The sequence below is a fragment of the Columba livia genome, chromosome 4 (assembly GCF_036013475.1).
Source record: "Columba livia isolate bColLiv1 breed racing homer chromosome 4, bColLiv1.pat.W.v2, whole genome shotgun sequence".
NCBI classification, from domain to species: Eukaryota; Metazoa; Chordata; class Aves; order Columbiformes; family Columbidae; genus Columba; species Columba livia.
In genome coordinates this window covers 77617163-77634382 of record NC_088605.1, presented here as the reverse complement: position 1 = coordinate 77634382, position 17220 = coordinate 77617163, and the positions used below count along the sequence as shown (strand labels likewise).

The following is a 17220-nucleotide window of genomic DNA, read 5'->3' as shown; positions in this document are numbered from 1 at the left end:
TTAAGGGTGTGATTGATCTAACGTATGTGAAATATTCCGAGGAGCCTGTCCTGAGCAGGGAGGGCTCCGGACACCTTGCTTGCGTTGCACCTCTTTTGCAAATGTCCAGCCAGCCTGGGGGAACTCCCTCCTTTGGGGAGCCTCTTTCTCAATGCAAAATGTGCCAAGTCACACTGTTTCTGAGCTATAGAATAGCTTCATTTTAAGATGCCGTGGATCAGGGCATAGAAGAATAGGAGATGAGTGAAAACGACAATGTAAAAATCATTTAAAAAAAAAAAGCTAAGGCACTGTTATCATGAGAAAAGTTTCTTGCCCCACACGGTGTGGGAAAGGAGAACAGCAATTAGACATAATTCTAGGTTATTAAATCGGGATGGCACCCATGCACAGAACTGTGGAAACCACTAAGAGAAAAAAAAAAAAAAAAGAATTACCACTTACGCAACACGACACAGTTAATTAAGCATGGTTTCCCAGGGATAGGAAACAGTTCCTCCTGAAGCTGAGGCTCTTTGTTTGCCTTTTTAGTATGTTGAACTTTTCTGCTAACAGGCCTGACAAGAAAGCTTTACAAGTCTCTGGAAGAAAAGTGGAAAGAATAAACATAAGTAACTTGGGTTTCACTGCTACGTCTGGACCTCAGCTAAGATCAGGCTCCCTTGTAGCGGGTGTAGAGAAGCTGTGTTTAAGCTGGACCTAAAAGTGCTTTTTGTATTAACCCTGCAGCTCAGCTCTGGCCAACCCGGGCAGGGGCTGGGATGCCCCAGGACGCGGCTGCCCGTCCGGAGGAACGCGAGGACTGCATCCCCGCAGCGCGACTCCAGGCCTCGGGGCTTTCTCTGCAGCCTTCAGCACACAGGGACGGACTCCGCCTCGCGCAGCAGGTGCCCGGTTTGTTTGATTTAATGTTCAATTTAAGGAGCAGATAATCCACCCACCCCCGGCCTTGGAGACAGGCAAAGGGAGATTTTCTTCCCCCATGTACCCCTCTGAGGTTAGCAAATGTTAAGCAGTGGGTTAGGACAGGTTTATGTTGAGAAGCACAACGTCTAGGGCTGTGGTGAGTGTGACAGCCTTGCCAGCCTGAGACAAAGTGGTGGTCTCCCACTCGCTGGCCATTAGCAGTGGGAGCTCTGGGTGTGTAGCCTTCTGCCTGCCTTTTGGGAGGCATCTGCTTCAAATACCAAAGTTGGGCAACTCTTAAGCCTGGATTAGCTTGTCCTGGTACGCTGTCCTTTCCTTTTATAACTTGGGCTTACTTTCTGGGCTCCTGAAACACCTTCAGAAATGGGAATGGAAGCTGCTAGTGAGATGGCTCAGAGGTGTGACCTGTCCGTGTAGATGAGGGAATGAATTTATTTGTAGCTTGGATGAGGTGGGATGGGACAAGCAACACTTGCAGATGCTGTAAACGTGCGAGGAGGATGTCAGTTGTTTTCTATTTTCTTATACTAAAGCAGCATGCAGGGAAAGGACTGTCCCTGTGTGCTCTGCCTGTGGAGCATCTGACCTCCAGGATCCTGGCCTGGGACCAAAGCATGTAGGCAGCAAACAAATCATATACATTAATAAAAATATGTAGCATTGGCATAAGCTGTTTTGGCAAAACGCAGCTCATGGAGACCCAAGCTTAGTGGCTAGTTCTCCAACGTTGCATAGCAGCAAGTAAGCCTGGGGAGTTTCAGCAATGAATCAGACACAGCCCCTCGCAGGGACCCGCTGTTGAGCAGAAAAACGTGTAGCTGTGTGATTTTAATTAAGAGAAACAACCAAACCAACTTTTTCAAAAGTGAGAATTTTGTTCATTCCACAAAGAAATCTAGCGCGTACTTGATAAAAGCACCCACTTGGGTTCCATAGATTTATCAAGAGAATTGCTGAAAAGGGTTTTCCAGCGCTGCAAGGAAAGAGTCAGCTTCCCAAAAGTCCCTGGCATCCACCAACTACTATAAGTTTGACTGAAAAAGCTGCCGAATATTTAAGTTTTGAAAATCCATTTGCTTCATATCCAAAATGTGAATGCTGGAATCTAACAGTATGCTCGCTCTTTTCAAAATCATAGCCAAAGAATCTCTGTGTACCTCTCTATATAAAGAGATATTTTTTCATGGATTTTGAATTCCCCAGAGCTAAACAGAATCAGAAATCGCTGAGACACAAATATCACTGTAATGCAAATATATTCACCATTTAATCCTGATAAATACTGGAGTACAGACTTCAGAGCACAGACCGACAATTATTTGAAATCATGTGGTCATCTCAAGTATACAGTATTTCAATTAAAATAAAACCACAAAATCCTTTTTCTTTTAAAAAAGTACTATCTAGCATATAATTTATTTGGATGAACCCTGCAAATATGTGCATTATATCATGCTAGAAGAACTTCAGAACCACTTCTTTCTCGTTCCCAGGGTCTCTTGACTGTTGGTAAGACATTGCAGTCATAATGATAGAATCGGTTTACAGTTGCAAATTCTGCCAAATATCTCACAAATTATACTTGGCAAACAGCAGGGCTGCTTTTTCACAAAGATCATGATCTGATGTTTTGTTTAAGTGGCACCAAAGGAAAATATTGGGTTAGAGCCTGTGATAGAATTTCAAAAAGTTGGTGTGGTATTCTCAACTTCTGATAGGCTTAACCACTACAGCTCTGTTCACTGCAGAGTAACATGGACCTTAAAAGTATCCCTCAAAAAAAAAGAAATTGATAAAAACTGGAATGGCCAGCAAAGAGAACTGGCAAGAGGAGAGCCAGCTGCCCGCGGAGCTGACCTGCCCCGTGTTCCCCTCTCCACCAGGCCTTCCCTCTTCCCCTCAAGGGCAGAGGAGCTGGAAAAGTGGGCAGGATGGGATTCACGCCATCTTGGGATTGCAGAAGGGATTAGTGGGGAAGAACAGCAAGATGGAGAGGGTGCAAACGCCTCTGGTCTTACTCAAAGACTGGAAGGAGGTGACACTGAAACCCGGTTGAGGTTGCACCAGGCTGAGATGAAAAAGGACGGTAAAGTACACAAACAGCATGAGCAAGTTGAAGGGGAGGTGGCCCCTTCAAGTGGCATGTGTGGCTATTCTGACAGCCCTTAAATCTGTCTGTCCTGTTACTACAGACTAGCTAATGCAAACACAATGCGATTTTTCAGGGGTTTGTAAAAGTTTGCTAGCAAAATCCTGGCTCGGAGGCCATTCCTGGCTATGTTTGGGCATGAGAAACTGCGATTGCTAATAACTACAGCTAAACTGACCTTCCTGGTGCCATCTAGTGTTCCCTCAGAGACAGAAACAATATCCCAAAAAAGAAACTGGAGCTCCATAATGCTGTGTGGAGAACAAATATCACTTATTCCTGCTGAAATACAGGGCTGGACACCACTCAGGCTGAAGGAGGCGCAAGAGGGAAGAGCCATGGGGAGGACCCAGTACTTGGGGGGAATGGTTAGGGAAACACCTTTTTTAAAAAAATTGGAACTATTTCATCCAGGAGCAGAGAGAAACATCTCCATGGCAAGACAATTTTTCAGAACCAGAATTTATCCAAGTTTATTTTTCACTCTTGTGACGTTAATCTGGTCGTTGCAGTGTGCAATGGTACATGACAGAGCACGGATCCAAGCAGAAGTGATTGGGACAAAGAAACTCTTCAGCTCTTTTCCTTAATTTAATTTCTTTCCCTCTTCTTCCAGTGATAGATGGAATCACAGAATGGTTAGGGAATGCCACTGGAAAGCTTGCACAGTTCCAGCATTAGCTTTGTATATTTGTTTTTTTTAAAATCAAAAGGTACAAGATTCATTGATCTTGTCTTCATTGATCTTGTCAGTTTTGAGGACAGAGATTTTGCCCTTCAGGCAAGGTAAATAAATAGGAAGGACACTGACTTCAGTGTGTTGTCTCCTGATTCCCTATAGCATTTCCCTAGTCCCAGGCATGGCTGCCTCCCGACTCAGCAGAGCTAGAACTTTCCGGTAGGCGTCCAAGACCTCTTGGGCAGAAGGCCTTTCAGATGGGTCCTTCTTCTTACACGCCGCGTGGATGTCAAACAAGTGCAGTCGCACAATGTCACTCCCTTCAACGTGGCCCAAGAAAAAATTGGAGACATCGGGGATTTTCCAGATGTCTGTTTTCTCATCGTAGGGGGGCATGAGGTCGTCCTCAAACGGGACCTCTTCTCCGTAGGGCCAACGCTGCTCCGGAGCCACAAACTCGCCCCGCAGCTCCCGATGACCGCACTTCACCAGCCTGCCGCCACTTCTGTTCACAAGAGGCAAAGCATCCAAATCATTCACCAAGACGTGGAATTCACTTGTTAAGAGATACTGAGAGAGGACCTTGTCTAGGTCATTGGAGTCGCACATCACCAGGGTGCCCAGAGGGCTGTTGTGCAGGTACCGAATGATGCTGACGTAGTCTACAGCGAGCATCAACCTGCGGTGCCACGTGTTCACGGCTTTGTACTTGGGCATGTGGAGAGTCTCGTTGAGGCCCCTCAGGGAGCCCAGTGGATGGTACTCGGTGAGGATTGTGAACTGCTCCTCGCAGAAGCCGAGCAGCCGGACAACGTGCTGGCTTTGGAGCGCTTTCAGCATCTTCAGTCCGTGAAGAAAGTCCTCCTTCAGTTCCGGGTTGGTGAGCTGCGAAATGACCACTTTCTTCTCCTTCCACTCGGAAAGGAAGACCTGAGGAGACACAAGAGACACCTAAGGCAGTGAGGGACACGAGAGCCTTCTTCCACCAGCTGCTCCCAGCACCAAGTGACTTTCTTAGTCACACGCGCAAGCTACAGCCATCCAGAGTGAGGCCTTGAGGTAGGGCCGTGTACCTCTCACCGCAAACCCTTCCCGACGTGATTACATCACTATTTTCTGAGTTTTCTTTGGAATGGGCAATGCGGGTGAATTAACTGTTTTCACACCACCCAACCGGCCCATCACTCTGCCACAACTGTACCGCGCTCCACAAGCGCTCCACCGATCTCTGTCATTTAGCCTGTGTAGCTGGATGTTGTTCGGTGTCGGGGACGTGGCCCAGGGCTCCCGTCACCATTCTCATCAATAGCCATGGGTGTCTACAGTAATTACCTGCTGTGAGGATAATTATAACAGTATGGGCAGTAACGAGCCAGCAAACGGTGAAAGCTCTTTTATCCACAGAAAGGAAAACCAAACTCACCTTTTTCACAGCGCCTTCACCCACACGTTTGAGTTTCCTGACCTCCCTGTTGATGGCTTCGCAGGAGAGCCACGGGGAGCAGTTCTTCATCCCTCCCAGTTTGAAGTGCCCGAAGGGGCAGCGGCCGGGGTCGGTTTCGGCGCGTCCCGCAGAGTGAGGCCGGCTGAGGTACAGGTAGAGCAGGGCGTTGAGGAGCAGCACGGCCGCCAGCAGCAACGCCAGCGACGCCGCCGGCACCTCCCTGGGAGGAAACTCCCTCCGCACCAAATGCGGTTTCTTTTCCATGGCTCCTGCGCTCTCCGTCAGAGCCGGATGAGTGGTGATGAGCGGGAGCCTCTTTGAAGCGCGGGGACGAGCGTCGGGGGGGATTTTTCGTGGCAGCCCGTGCAGCCGCAGCCCCGAGCCCATGGCGAAGGCCACATGGCCGGCTGGAGATGTTACAGACGGTTTCCCCGCTCGACGCTCACGTCGCTGCTTTCCCGCCCGGGGCCCGCGCTGCCGCCCGCCCCGGCCGGGGCCGCTTGACCCCGCGGGCGGAAGGACCGACCGCGGCCGCGCAGGGCGGCGGTGGCGGCCCCGGCCCCGCCCCGGGGCGGAGCGGCGACATGGCGGCGGTGGCGGCGGCGGTGGCGGCCGCGCTGGGTGCGCTGCTGCTGGCGCCCGGGCTCCCGCAGCCTCACCGGGAGCGCCCTCCGCAGGGGAGCGGGCAGGAGCAGCAGCCGGGGCCGGCGCGGCGATCCCCGGTCCGCATGGACCAGGCCCTGCTGCTCGTCCACAACGAGCTGCCCGGGCCGGGCCTCTGGCTGGCCGCCCGCTCCGGCGCCTGCCACCAGGTGAGCGGAGCGACCGCCCGGGGCTGTCTGTCCGCTTGGGACAGCCGGGGTGCCGCGCTTTGCTGGCCTTTCCCCGTGGCTTCGTTCGGGTGCTTCAGTTTTATGCTCATGCAGCTCCTGCTCCAGCACCTGCACATCTTCCCGTGCGTTTATTTGCAAAGCCCTTTTCACTCCTCTTTGCCACTAAGGGAACTGGGGCTGCTCAGCCTGGAGAACCGGAGCTGAGGAGAGACTTTCTGCCTGTCTGCAACTGCCTGAGAGGAGGATGGAGCATGGAGGGGGTTCATCTCCCACGTAGCAAGTGATAGAAGAAATGGCCTCACGTTGTGCCAGGGAAGTTTCAGATTGGATATTAGGAAAAAATTCTTCATGGAAAGGGCTGTTGGGCATTGGAACAGGCTGCCCAGGGCAGCGATGGAGTCACCATCCCTGGAGGGGTTTATAAGGCATTTAAACGAGGTTCTTAGGAACATGATTTAGTGCTAGAATTAGGTTATGGTTGGACTCGATGATCTTGAGGGTATCTCCCAACTGAAATGATTCTACGATTCTAATGAACTCCCTTCGCCCTCTTCTTCCACAGTGCTTGTACCAGTTCCTGGCGTTCGTCCCACCGAGCAATGGGAGCGAGAGGAAGCCAGGCACGGCCACACTGATGCTGGACACCCAGCACCCGCTCACCCTGCTGCTCAACGGCTCCGTGGCTGACGGAGAGCTCTGCAAGTACGTGGCCCAGCCCCAGGGAACACCTGCATCGCCTCCTCTTAGATATCTATTTTTTGGCTGCCTGCTTATCACATCCTTTTTCCCTGCTGTTCAGACCTAGAGTTCAGTCTTGCCCCTGCTGCTGTAACTGTGGTGCACACTGTAGTTGTGCTGAAAGGATCTAGGCACAAGCAGGGGACGAAATGGTGCGTGTACAGGCACCTGCTTTCTGTTGCAGGGAGGCTGTTGGTGCGTGAAGACAGGTGGTGTAGGAAGCGTGTGTGTTGGGTAGGGGAGGGTAATGCTTGGCGAAGGCAGCTCCTGGCTAGATCACACTGTTTGGCCAAGTTTTCAGCTTGCTTTTCCTGCAAGCATCTAGCCCCCCAAATGCTGCTGTGGTACCTCCGCATAGTGGTGGTGGCTCAGCAAGTTTAATTTCCTTTATCCTTTGCAGGATTCAGTATCATTTTGGAGAGTTTGGCAATTATTCCCTTGTGGTAAAGACCCTAAATACAAGCACGAAAAGTGTTTCTTGTGTCCTAGTCATCAATGAAGGCCCTATCAACAGCTACCTCCGTATGTAACGCTCTGTTTTCCCCTTTCATTCTACGACTTGCATGTCTCCCAATTCCTAAAATGCCTGTGAAGCCACTGGCGCTGTGCTAAACATGTGTCATGGGCTTACTCCTCTCTTAGCATCTTACCTCCTTGTGTTTTATACACCTTGAGGCCCTGACCAGGCCTCTTCGCGTGAGATACTTTATGGCCACAAGTTTTTTGCAGCAGGGGTTAACCCAGAAAAATTGGTGTGTATGTGTCTGGAGGGAGATATTTCTGTAGTTCCTGTTTCCCTGCATTTTTATATACGTACACAGAATCTTCTCTCTGTCCTGCTTCTCTCACAAAACGGGAAACGATTCATACAGCATTTAGATTTTTCTTTGTTGTTCCACTTTTTTGTTTATCTCTTTTCCAGGGCTGTTTCCAACTTTGGTCTGTGTCTCTTCCATTCTTTTCCTTTATATTACAAGGTGTTTCAAAAAGATGGACCTAAAACACCTTGTGTTGTGATTTCAAATTGGTTCCATCTTCTTGGAACACCCAGTTCTTCAGTCCTTCCAGTTTTCCTGCTGTAGAGAAGAATCCTTCATGCTTGCAGACTTGGTGTATTACCCTCTCCCGTGTCCTCTTCGTGTTGAGGCTGTTTCTAAATCTCTAGTTTCTTCTTCACAATGCATAGCACGTCGTCTCTTTGTCACTGCTGCCTTGTGATGCAGTGCAGTTTTATTTTGCCTTTTCTGCGCTGAGATGTGCACTCACTGCACTCTGAAACAGGCCTCCTTCTGGGTGCGGTTGGGTTGGCTTGGTTCGGGGGGCTAGTATTGTTTTGTCTCTGAGACTCCGCTGGGGATACGTATCGCACGGAGAAGGTGGTGAGGTGAAGGGGGGGGTGGGTTGGTTGCCAAGTCCGTGTCGCACTTGGCCAGACCCAGGCTGATGAATGGTTCTGTTAGATCACTCACAGAGTTGTGTTTTTTCTCCCTTTCACGTAGCTATTCTCTTTGCTTTCCTGGTTTACATGGGGATCCTTGCCGTCCTGATTGTCGGGCGCCTTTTCATGAAGTAAGTGAACAATAATAGTTCCTCACATGTGAACTGGGGCCGCCAGTTTAAAAACACGTGTTGTTGTGGGCTGGTGCGTCAGGGTCCCACTGGAGCCCAGCTTGTAGATCCGATCCTGTTATCAGGTTGCCACATACAAATTAAGCTGTGGTAGCTGTCCATATGATGGTAAATCCAGAGTGATATGTGTACTGGATGACGTGAGTCATCCCTGACTGTGAACAACCCAAGAATGAAGCTCACAAACCAGAGCTCTTGGCAATGTAATTATGTAGCTGGACTTAATTGGGGTCTCAGGTACTGACTGAATCTCAGTATTACATATATGAGCTGGGAAAATGGAAATAGGGACTGTCCCAACTTTTGATTTATACTGCTAAATAGTTGATATTCAGATGAAATTGGCTATAAAGTACTTCTTGTTTTGCTTTGTGTTTTAAACTGTTACTACTTTTCAGAATCGATCCAGTCAGAAACTGGGTTTACAAGAAACTGAACCCCAGAGAAACTGATCGCCTCATTAATTCTGTGAGTGACCACAGTATCTTGAATTTGTAGCATCTCTGAGGAGCACACACTATCTGTGCACGTGGGGACTCGTTTATTGTTAGTCACCTTCCCCTTGTGCATGTTCCCCTCGGAAAATCCTGTATTTGTGTCAGACAGGCAATTTCACGTCAACGGAGAGCACTAGACTGGGTTTCCATTCAAGCTTAGTGGATTCCCAGCAGATCTCTTTTGAGTCTCAAGCATACAGCTTTGTGCCCTCTTTAGTTCCCTTTAACAAACGTGTCGGTGAAAATACTGTCCCCTTCTGACACAGACAATGCAAGGGAAGAGATTCCAGCTGTCACGTCTGCTTGCAGCACAGGGAGAAGTTTAGTGAGATCTGTCATGATTCCTTTGGCAGCCCTGGAGCTGCTGTTTCTGTGTGGTACTAGAATATAGGTAGATCATTGCAGTCTGGGCTTCACGTCTAGGAGGTCCAAACCTGTCTGGAATCGAAACACTTGGGAGCAAAGCTCTGCAGCAATTCTTAAAGTTGTTCATCTCCGTAGCTATGTCACAGGGATGTCTGCTGCTTTATGGAAAGAAACCTCTCCTGCTTTTGACAGGATTCATTTTCTGCTGGTTTAGCTCTCTAAACAGTCTCTCTGTGGTGTCAGATAGGTGCCAGGGGAAGGGATGGATCCTGCTGGACAGTCGGCAGCGGGATCTGCTGAGCTCTGTTGTAGAGCAGCACTCCCAGTGACGGCCGGTCTGTGGCTGATGTGGACTGGACCCAGTTCTGAGCCTCAAACACAGGCTCTTTTCACTGCGCTGCTGTTTCCACCCTGGTCAAAGGTGGAGTGTGGAGCATCTGCAAATGTTATTGCAACACAGTGGAGCCATGAAGTGGGGTAGAAAGTGCCAGTGGGGAAGCAAAAGGATGAGGAAGATGGGGAGAACAAAGACAAACACAGATGGTGCTGACCCGTGTTCTCAAGGTGGCTGACGGAGCTGCTGACCTGCCCTTGGTGTGTCTGCTTTGTTCCCTAAGGAGCCTGGGTCCCCGAACGCAGCGGACCCCGGTAGCGGCGACCCCGCCCCACAGCTGTGGAGCTCAGCCCCTCGGCAGCGCCTGCGTTCCCTGGACACCTTCCGAGGGTGAGCAAAACACCTTCCCAACAGCAACGCTTCTAAGGGGAAGGAGATTTTTGCCAACAATGGGTTGTAAGCGTGTGGAAATACACATTAATAGCAGATGGAGAGTTCAAGGGGGTCTGTTCTACATGGGAGATAATAAAGGGTTTAATTCTTGGATTTTTGAAAACACTTTGCAGTTAATCTAGTTTGAGGAGACATTAAAGTTGTGGCAGAGGGTGGAAAAGAACAATGTATGTTCAGTACAAAAACACTATGTGAAGCATGTTACTTTGGTTCACCACCACCCATGATCTTTGAAACGCTGCTTCCTGGTTGGCAGAGCCATGTACATAATCTTGCTTTAAAAATAAGATAAATTTGGTGTCACGGTTAGAAATGTTTCAATGAGGGTAAACATCAGCCGTGTGTTCATACATATGTGTTTCATCCATATGTGATACTTTGTGTGTGTTTTTCTGCTGTCTTTTCAGGCTCTCTCTTATAATTATGGTGTTCGTTAACTATGGAGGAGGAAAATACTGGTTCTTCAAACATGAGAGTTGGAATGGTAAAGTACAATTGAGACAGTTAATCTGGGTTTCAACTGCAGCAATATCGAGGTCTGGTCAGCGTCGCAGCTGCTGCAGTGGGCTGTGCCGGACGCTGTGCCCGATTGCCCCAGCTGGGTGTCTGGTCCTTTGGGTTCCTGGGCAAAGGAGTCAACAGCCCTGCTCATCACGCAGTGACAGGATCGTTTCAGGTCACAATCGCTGTGTGACCTTTTCATTTTTTACACGGGTTCATGTCTCTAACTTTTCTGTCTTGTTTAACACCACGATGGAGCCGGTGGTGCTCGCTGCTCGACAAATATAACGCCCTGGTTGGGAAGCTGGTGGATTGGGGTCGGGCATGGTGCTGCCCTAGTGGAGAATGGCAGGAATCCCATCCCCGAAACCTTTCCCCAGACACAGCAATCAGTTCTAACCGGATTCCTGCAGAATGGTAAAAGCAGTGAAACAAGATCATTGGCTGTTTGTAAGTTTTGTTTGTAACAGGTTTTAGATTTTGGGGCATCAAATAATTGCAAGCAGCCTGCAAGTCCCCTGGAAGCTCAACAATATCATTGAAATTGAGGGAAGGTTCGAGGTAAATAATGTGTTCCTTATTTCTTTGTAGGATTAACGGTGGCAGATCTGGTTTTTCCATGGTAAGTCTTCCTGAAGAATAGTTCTTGTGTCAAGTGATTGTTAATGAGAAACCATCTGAAAATGCTCGTGTAATTTTGGGGAATGGAATTTTTTGCTGGTTTATGTATTGCTGCAAGAAGACCAAAATACAGTTACTTCCCTGAACTTCATTGCCTCAGCTGATGAGCGAAGGAGTTGGGAAAGCTCTATGCAGGCTCAGTTGTTTGGGAATTCCTAGTGAAATAAAATTTGTAGGAGAAATAAAATTGTCCGGTTTCACACGCATTTCTGCTGGGCCCATGCAGGCTCCTCAGTTCACGTTGGTGTTTTCTGTCACACACACATGTGACCAGACATCTGTCAGCTCCATTTCCCATCTGCTCTGTTCTCCAGGTTCGTGTTCATCATGGGGACGTCGATATCGCTGTCACTGAGCTCCATGCTGAGGCAGGGAAGTTCCAAGTGGAAGGTGCTCGGGAAAATCCTCTGGAGGAGTTTTCTGCTCATCCTGTTGGGAATCATAGTTGTGAATCCCAATTACTGTCTTGGACCCCGTGAGTGGAAATTGCTCTCTTGTTGTTCTGCAGCTGTTGTTCCTGCCTCCTCGGCTGGGCCGATGGGAAATCAGGGTGTCAGCCTCGCTGTGCTGACCGGTTGCACGAGGGGCAGTTTGATGCTGTTCAGTTCTGCACCGTTGAATTTCCTGTCGATACGTCAGGTTTTACGGTCAGAAGTGGCCGATCAGCTCACACAGGCTGGCTTGCTCCTCCGTTGTGTTTTAAAAAATGCTGAAGTAAAGCGGGGCTGGTGAAAGACATCCGTCCCGTAGGAGGCTGGCACAGTCCTCTCTGTTTGACCCCTGTGCCGACCACCGTTTGTCACCTTAGTGGTGACTTTCCCAGGGTTATGATTTGCAGAGAGGGGGGTGGCAGAGCGGAGATGTCCCTTGTGCCTGCACGTGCCGTGCATCTCGGCTTTCCCTGGCCAGGGCCAGCTTTCATTTTCACAAAAGAGCTCATGTCTGCTCCTTTTCCACACTGCACGCGTGTTTTCCAGTGTCCTGGGAGAACCTGCGCATTCCTGGCGTGCTCCAGAGGCTGGGACTCGCCTACCTGGTGGTTGCTGCTCTCGAACTCCTGTTTACAAGAGCTGGGGCCGACAGTGGGACCTTGGTGAGTTACGTTGAGAGCTGATAAATTATAGTGGGGTAGAGTTTGGGAGCTTTTGCTGTTGTTTGGGCACAAAAAATGCATGAGAAAAGAGTGGAAAACATATCATCTTACTTGATGTGTAGAGCAGCGTGACCTGGTGAAAATTTCAGAGAACACGCATCCTTCTGCGTCCCGCTCTGCGTTTTATCACATCTAGCTTTGCTGTATTTGAGGGTTTCACCCATGCATTTCAATGGCGTTGGCGGCATTCCCAGGCGCTTGTGGTGACTTTCCGCCGCCGAGGGGCCTGAGGGACAGGCAGCTCTGTGCTGAGTCCCGCGGCCTGGCTTTTGTCCCGTTAATTTTGGCAGTGTTTTTTCACAGCGGGGGAAAGTAATACTGCTTTTTGGCCTTTCTGGAGTCTTGTTTTCCCAAAAGGCTTTTGTTCTACTCGTGAATCAAAATGCCTTTTGACATTTTCCAAGCTCAGAAACATTGTGGGCTTTTGTTGTGGTTTGTTCCCTGCCCCCACAACCCCCCACAAGTAACTAAGCGGAATTGTTTGCGAAGATGAAATTAGTAGACCCCAGTTTTGCAATGACAACAGCTCCCTCTTGTATCTGGGGAACTGCCTGCCAGCCAGTACAGGACGTGCCCAAGGGCATTTTGTTTTACTTGCCAGCTAATCCCCCAACTCCCTCCGTGTCCCGCAGGAGACTCCGTGTCCTGCTCTGCGGGATATTCTCCCGTACTGGCCGCAGTGGGTTTTCGTTCTGATGTTAGAAGTGCTTTGGCTCTGCCTGACCTTTTTGTTACCAGTGCCAGGTTGTCCCAGGTAAGGCTGTGCACACAAGATGACTTTCTAGGGGGCATCAGGTTGTTTTTCTTCTACCGAGTAGAAAATACGTTTTATTAGCCCTAGGAAGAGAACAAAGAGGAGAGCTTTTAGGCCACTGGGGTCAAGGGAAACATTTATCGTGTGAAAAAACTTTCTTTTCTTTGGTACTCAAGTACTTGGTGCTATAAAGGGGATCTCATCGTTCCTTTCTATGTAAACAGGAGGCTTAAAATCTCTCTGGGGTCTGTGTACAGCGATATATGATCATCACAATGTCACCCTGTCTCTTTGCCCCCTTCAAAGGGTGGGCACCAGCAGAGCAGGTGGAACCGAAGCGTTGCTTTAGGCTTCTGCTACCACCTGTCATGACACTGTGATGAGCAGAGCTGGGTGGCTGCCATCCTGCTGTCACGGAGGACCTGGGTTTCGCTCTGCGCCTCTGGCCAGGGAGAACGTGGAGGAGTTAGTGTGCTGGGCTAATAAATCAGCTGTTATTCGGCTGGAGCAGAGCAATTCTTTGTGCCGTAACCTGTGTGTTTCTGTCCCAGGGGCTATCTCGGTCCTGGAGGCATTGGAGACTTCGGAAACTATGCCAACTGCACTGGAGGAGCGGCTGGTTACATCGATCGTTTGCTTCTTGGGGATAAACATATCTATCAGCATCCCTCTTCAAATGTACGTAGCCTTGGGTTTGCAAGGCGAAGCTGCAGGCCAGGACTGAACAGAGCTCAGGCCGGGCTGCAACAATGTTTTCTCTCTAAGGTGATTTACCAGACGACGATGCCATATGATCCTGAAGGGATCCTGGGGACCATAAATACCATTTTTATGGCATTTCTGGGACTGCAGGTACCTCTTTTCTTTTTGCCTGTGGGCTGTAATGGGAAGACTTGAAGGGATCTTGGGAGTGGGGATGCAACTTGGTTTCTTTCTTTAAGGCTGAGACTGGTTCTAACAAACCCTTTTGCGGGGCATGCTTGCAGGCCGGCTTGGCCTGAGGTGCGTGGAAAGGAGCGTGTGCTGGAGCAGGACGGGGTGCAGGGTGGTGCCGTGGAGAGCTGTTGGGGCTGGCTGGGAGTCCATGTGCTGCTCTTGGTTCCTGCAGCCCTTGCTGAGGGAGATGTAGTTAACACAACGGAGCTGCTAGTCCTCTTCCTCACTATTAACGTAGTGGGGAAGGGAGGAAAGATGCAGCTTTACTGCTAGTGGGTTGCATTTACATATTTTCCCCATCTGTGTCCGTTCCTTGCGAAGAATGCCCATTCTGAGCCTTCCAGCCACTGGGCGGATCTAAACCCTGTTGCTGTCTCCATCTTAGCACAAGTAGCTGGTGGCGATTAAATTTGGCTCTCAAAATGCAGCTAGTTTTATGGACATTAATTATTTTTTTGTATTTTTTTATATTAGGCAGGAAAAATTATCTTGTTCTACAAAGACCAGCACAAACGAATTATGAGTCGCTTCTTCATATGGACCATAGTAATGGTAAGTGAGACAGTTGTGTTGCTCTTTAATAGACACGTATTTCTATGCAACGCAAACTTACTATTCCCAAAATGTGTTGCATTGGTTATATATGTAAACTTTAGCAACTTTCTGTTTCAGGGAATCATCTCTGCTATCTTGACAAAATGTTCTAAAGAAGAAGGGTTTATTCCCATAAACAAGAACTTATGGTAAGCAAAGAGATACAACTTTTAGTAATGATTTTGTTCAAGTACTGTTTTACCTTGGAGAATGTTTTACCTTTCTTATCGTGAGATCTGTGTTGGTCTGCATTGTATTGTGAGATCTGCATTGTGTCTGCATCACATAGTTCTCTAAATAATCTTTCTTTTGGAAATGTGCGTAGGTCAGTATCGTACGTGACAACCACGAGCAGCTTCGCCTTCGTCCTCTTATTGCTCATCTATTACCTTGTGGATGTCAAGAGGCTGTGGTCAGGTGCTCCATTTTTCTACCCAGGTCAGTAAGATCTCATCAGAAAATGTGTTCCTTCCGATTCTTGCTGAACTGATACTAACGTTTTATGTGTTCTGCACTTCCCTTGTCTTTAAAGGAGTTGGGGTTTAGAATGAGGTTACCTGAGGGATGCCAGAACTATTAACGTGAGCTTAATCTGTGCATAGAACTGGGATGTTCTAGACCAGATATTTAGGAGAGAGGGACAGTCGGTCTTTAAGTGAGTGCTGGAAGCTGCTATTGCCAAAGGACCATTCCATGTTCGGTGCTGAGTTAAGGTTCCCGGGAAGAGCTGCCTTAGCACCAATCAAAATACCGCAGCTGCTGCACCGTTGGTTTGGAAAGGACTCGCTGGGACTGGGGTAACCCGGTGGGAGACCCGGAGGCCTGTCAGCAGAGTCCTCCCGCTTCCCAGGATGTGGGAGACGAAATCCCCCGGGCAGCCGCGTAGGTTCTGTCTCTGTAGAGAAGCCCGGCTCCCAAAGCATCCTGCTGTGGTTTTAGCCACAGACATCCGAGTCCGGAATGTGAACCCACAGCAGAGGGAGCAGCGTTGGTGCCGGGATGGAGAGGGGCAGGGTGACAGCAGGGATCGGATCTCCCACCAGAAATCCCAGAGCTTTGAAGGGCAGTCAGCGTTTGTTTGCAAAGGCGAGAGATCTGACCAAACTGGCTGGCACTCAGCCACCCCGAGACAATAACTGATTACTCTCCTGTCAGTGAAACTGCACGATACCCGTTTCATTATACTTCAATTCAGCGTATAGGTTGTCTGTATTTCTCTTCAATAAATGCCTGAGGGGAAGAGAACCCTTAGGCTGTATTTGAAAACACACGTGTAGCATCTTTGAGCCAAGTGACATTAGTTCTTGCCTCGGTGTCACTCTGGTACACCTGGCGTGCCTCTGCCTGCCGACTGACCACGCTCGGCCCGCTCCTCCGCATGGTCTGACCTGTGCTTACTTTCAGGAATGAACTCAATCCTGGTCTACATTGGACACGAAGTCTTTGAAAACTATTTCCCTTTTAAGTGGAAGATGCAAGACACTCAATCCCACGCGGAGCACCTGACTCAAAACCTCACCGCGACAACTCTGTGGGTCGTGATATCCTATTTACTTTACAGGAAAAAGATATTCTGGAAAATCTGATCGAGGGGGTCAAGGTCTAGTGGGCCTGGACGAGGCAAGCGCACAAGGCAGATTAGCCTGAAATATTGCCACTCCTGCTAGGCCGGCTTACTGAAAAGGGATCCTAGTTCAAGTTTACAGTGCCATGGAAGTTGTCATCAAGACTTCTGTGTGACTTAAGGGACAGTACTTTCTTATTTAGCAAAAACTTACCAGCCTGCTGCAGTTGGTCTCTTTCTGTTTTCTGCCTTTTGTAAATACTTTACTGAACTCCCTCCTTCATGTAGAGAAAGTGAATGTATTTCGAGAGCTGGGCAGTCAAAGGCAGCCTGACGGTGCTCACGAAAGGAACTGCAAGGATCTGGGGTTCGTGTGAACCCCGGGCACCTGCAGCACGCCTGCGCCCCTTGGCACTCACCCTCTTTTTAACTGGGGAGCGCTGGGAGCGGCCTTGGCCCTGTACTTGGGTGACTGGGATCACGGTGACTCACTGGTCGTTCTTGTCTTCTTGCCGTTTGGGCTGGGATCAAAGCCTGGGCTCAGGATCCCGCCGAAGCCTACGGCCAAAGATCTCTGCTGGCGGCTGAAAGAGCTGGCACTGCGATGGGTGGCCTTCGGTACGTCCTTCTGGTGCAGAGAGGTCTGAGCATGCAGAGGCACCTCATAGGAGATTTTATATCATCACTGGGATGTTACCAAAGCTCGATAGAAGCATTGCTCTTTCTGAATGGATTTATGTAAGGGCCCTGAATCTAAAAAGCAGCCATACAGGTAGAATTCAGCCAAAAAGGAAGAGATATCAGACCAATTCAATGTAACAGAATAGCTTTTGGGAACTCAGGAAATTCACTCATGCTGTGATTTCCAAACGAGCGCTAATAAATAGTGTTGCAATACCCTGCTGTGTTCTCTGTGTATGAATAGAGCTGGGAGGAATGAAGATGCATGCCTTAGTGTACTGCTATGGGGGAAAAAAAAAAGAGGACA

General features: G+C 49.1%; 2 protein-coding genes across 11 annotated transcripts in view; one reads left to right on the top strand and one right to left on the bottom strand.

The window, feature by feature from the left end:
• The window catches only part of HGSNAT (heparan-alpha-glucosaminide N-acetyltransferase), a 35730-nt gene that overhangs the window by 5372 nt on the left and 13138 nt on the right, over window positions 1–17220 (top strand). For 2 of the 10 annotated variants that reach the window (XM_065062461.1, XM_065062462.1), the window contains exons 3-19: window positions 730–894; window positions 6595–6734; window positions 7171–7292; window positions 8270–8339; window positions 8798–8867; window positions 9880–9986; window positions 10457–10533; window positions 11142–11172; window positions 11546–11706; window positions 12209–12324; window positions 13017–13138; window positions 13690–13816; window positions 13904–13990; window positions 14549–14626; window positions 14747–14817; window positions 14994–15106; window positions 16073–17129. In XM_065062461.1, coding sequence (XP_064918533.1) covers window positions 730–894; window positions 6595–6734; window positions 7171–7292; window positions 8270–8339; window positions 8798–8867; window positions 9880–9986; window positions 10457–10533; window positions 11142–11172; window positions 11546–11706; window positions 12209–12324; window positions 13017–13138; window positions 13690–13816; window positions 13904–13990; window positions 14549–14626; window positions 14747–14817; window positions 14994–15106; window positions 16073–16254 — 1839 coding nt within the window. In that variant the 3' untranslated portion in view covers window positions 16255–17129. Of the gene's footprint in view, window positions 1–729; window positions 895–5753; window positions 6012–6594; window positions 6735–7170; window positions 7293–8269; window positions 8340–8797; window positions 8868–9879; window positions 9987–10456; window positions 10534–11141; window positions 11173–11545; window positions 11707–12208; window positions 12325–13016; window positions 13139–13689; window positions 13817–13903; window positions 13991–14548; window positions 14627–14746; window positions 14818–14993; window positions 15107–16072; window positions 17130–17220 lie in introns of those variants that run through there. The other 8 variants (XM_065062465.1, XM_065062464.1, XM_065062466.1 and 5 more) reach the window with 6 other exon arrangements.
• Window positions 2167–5742, bottom strand: POMK (protein O-mannose kinase). The gene is made up of 2 exons (XM_065062505.1): window positions 5179–5742; window positions 2167–4685 (listed from the first exon to the last, which is right to left on the bottom strand). Exons 1-2 carry the CDS (start codon window positions 5584–5586, stop codon window positions 3912–3914), a joined length of 1182 nt encoding a protein of 393 aa, XP_064918577.1. The 5' UTR covers window positions 5587–5742; the 3' UTR covers window positions 2167–3911.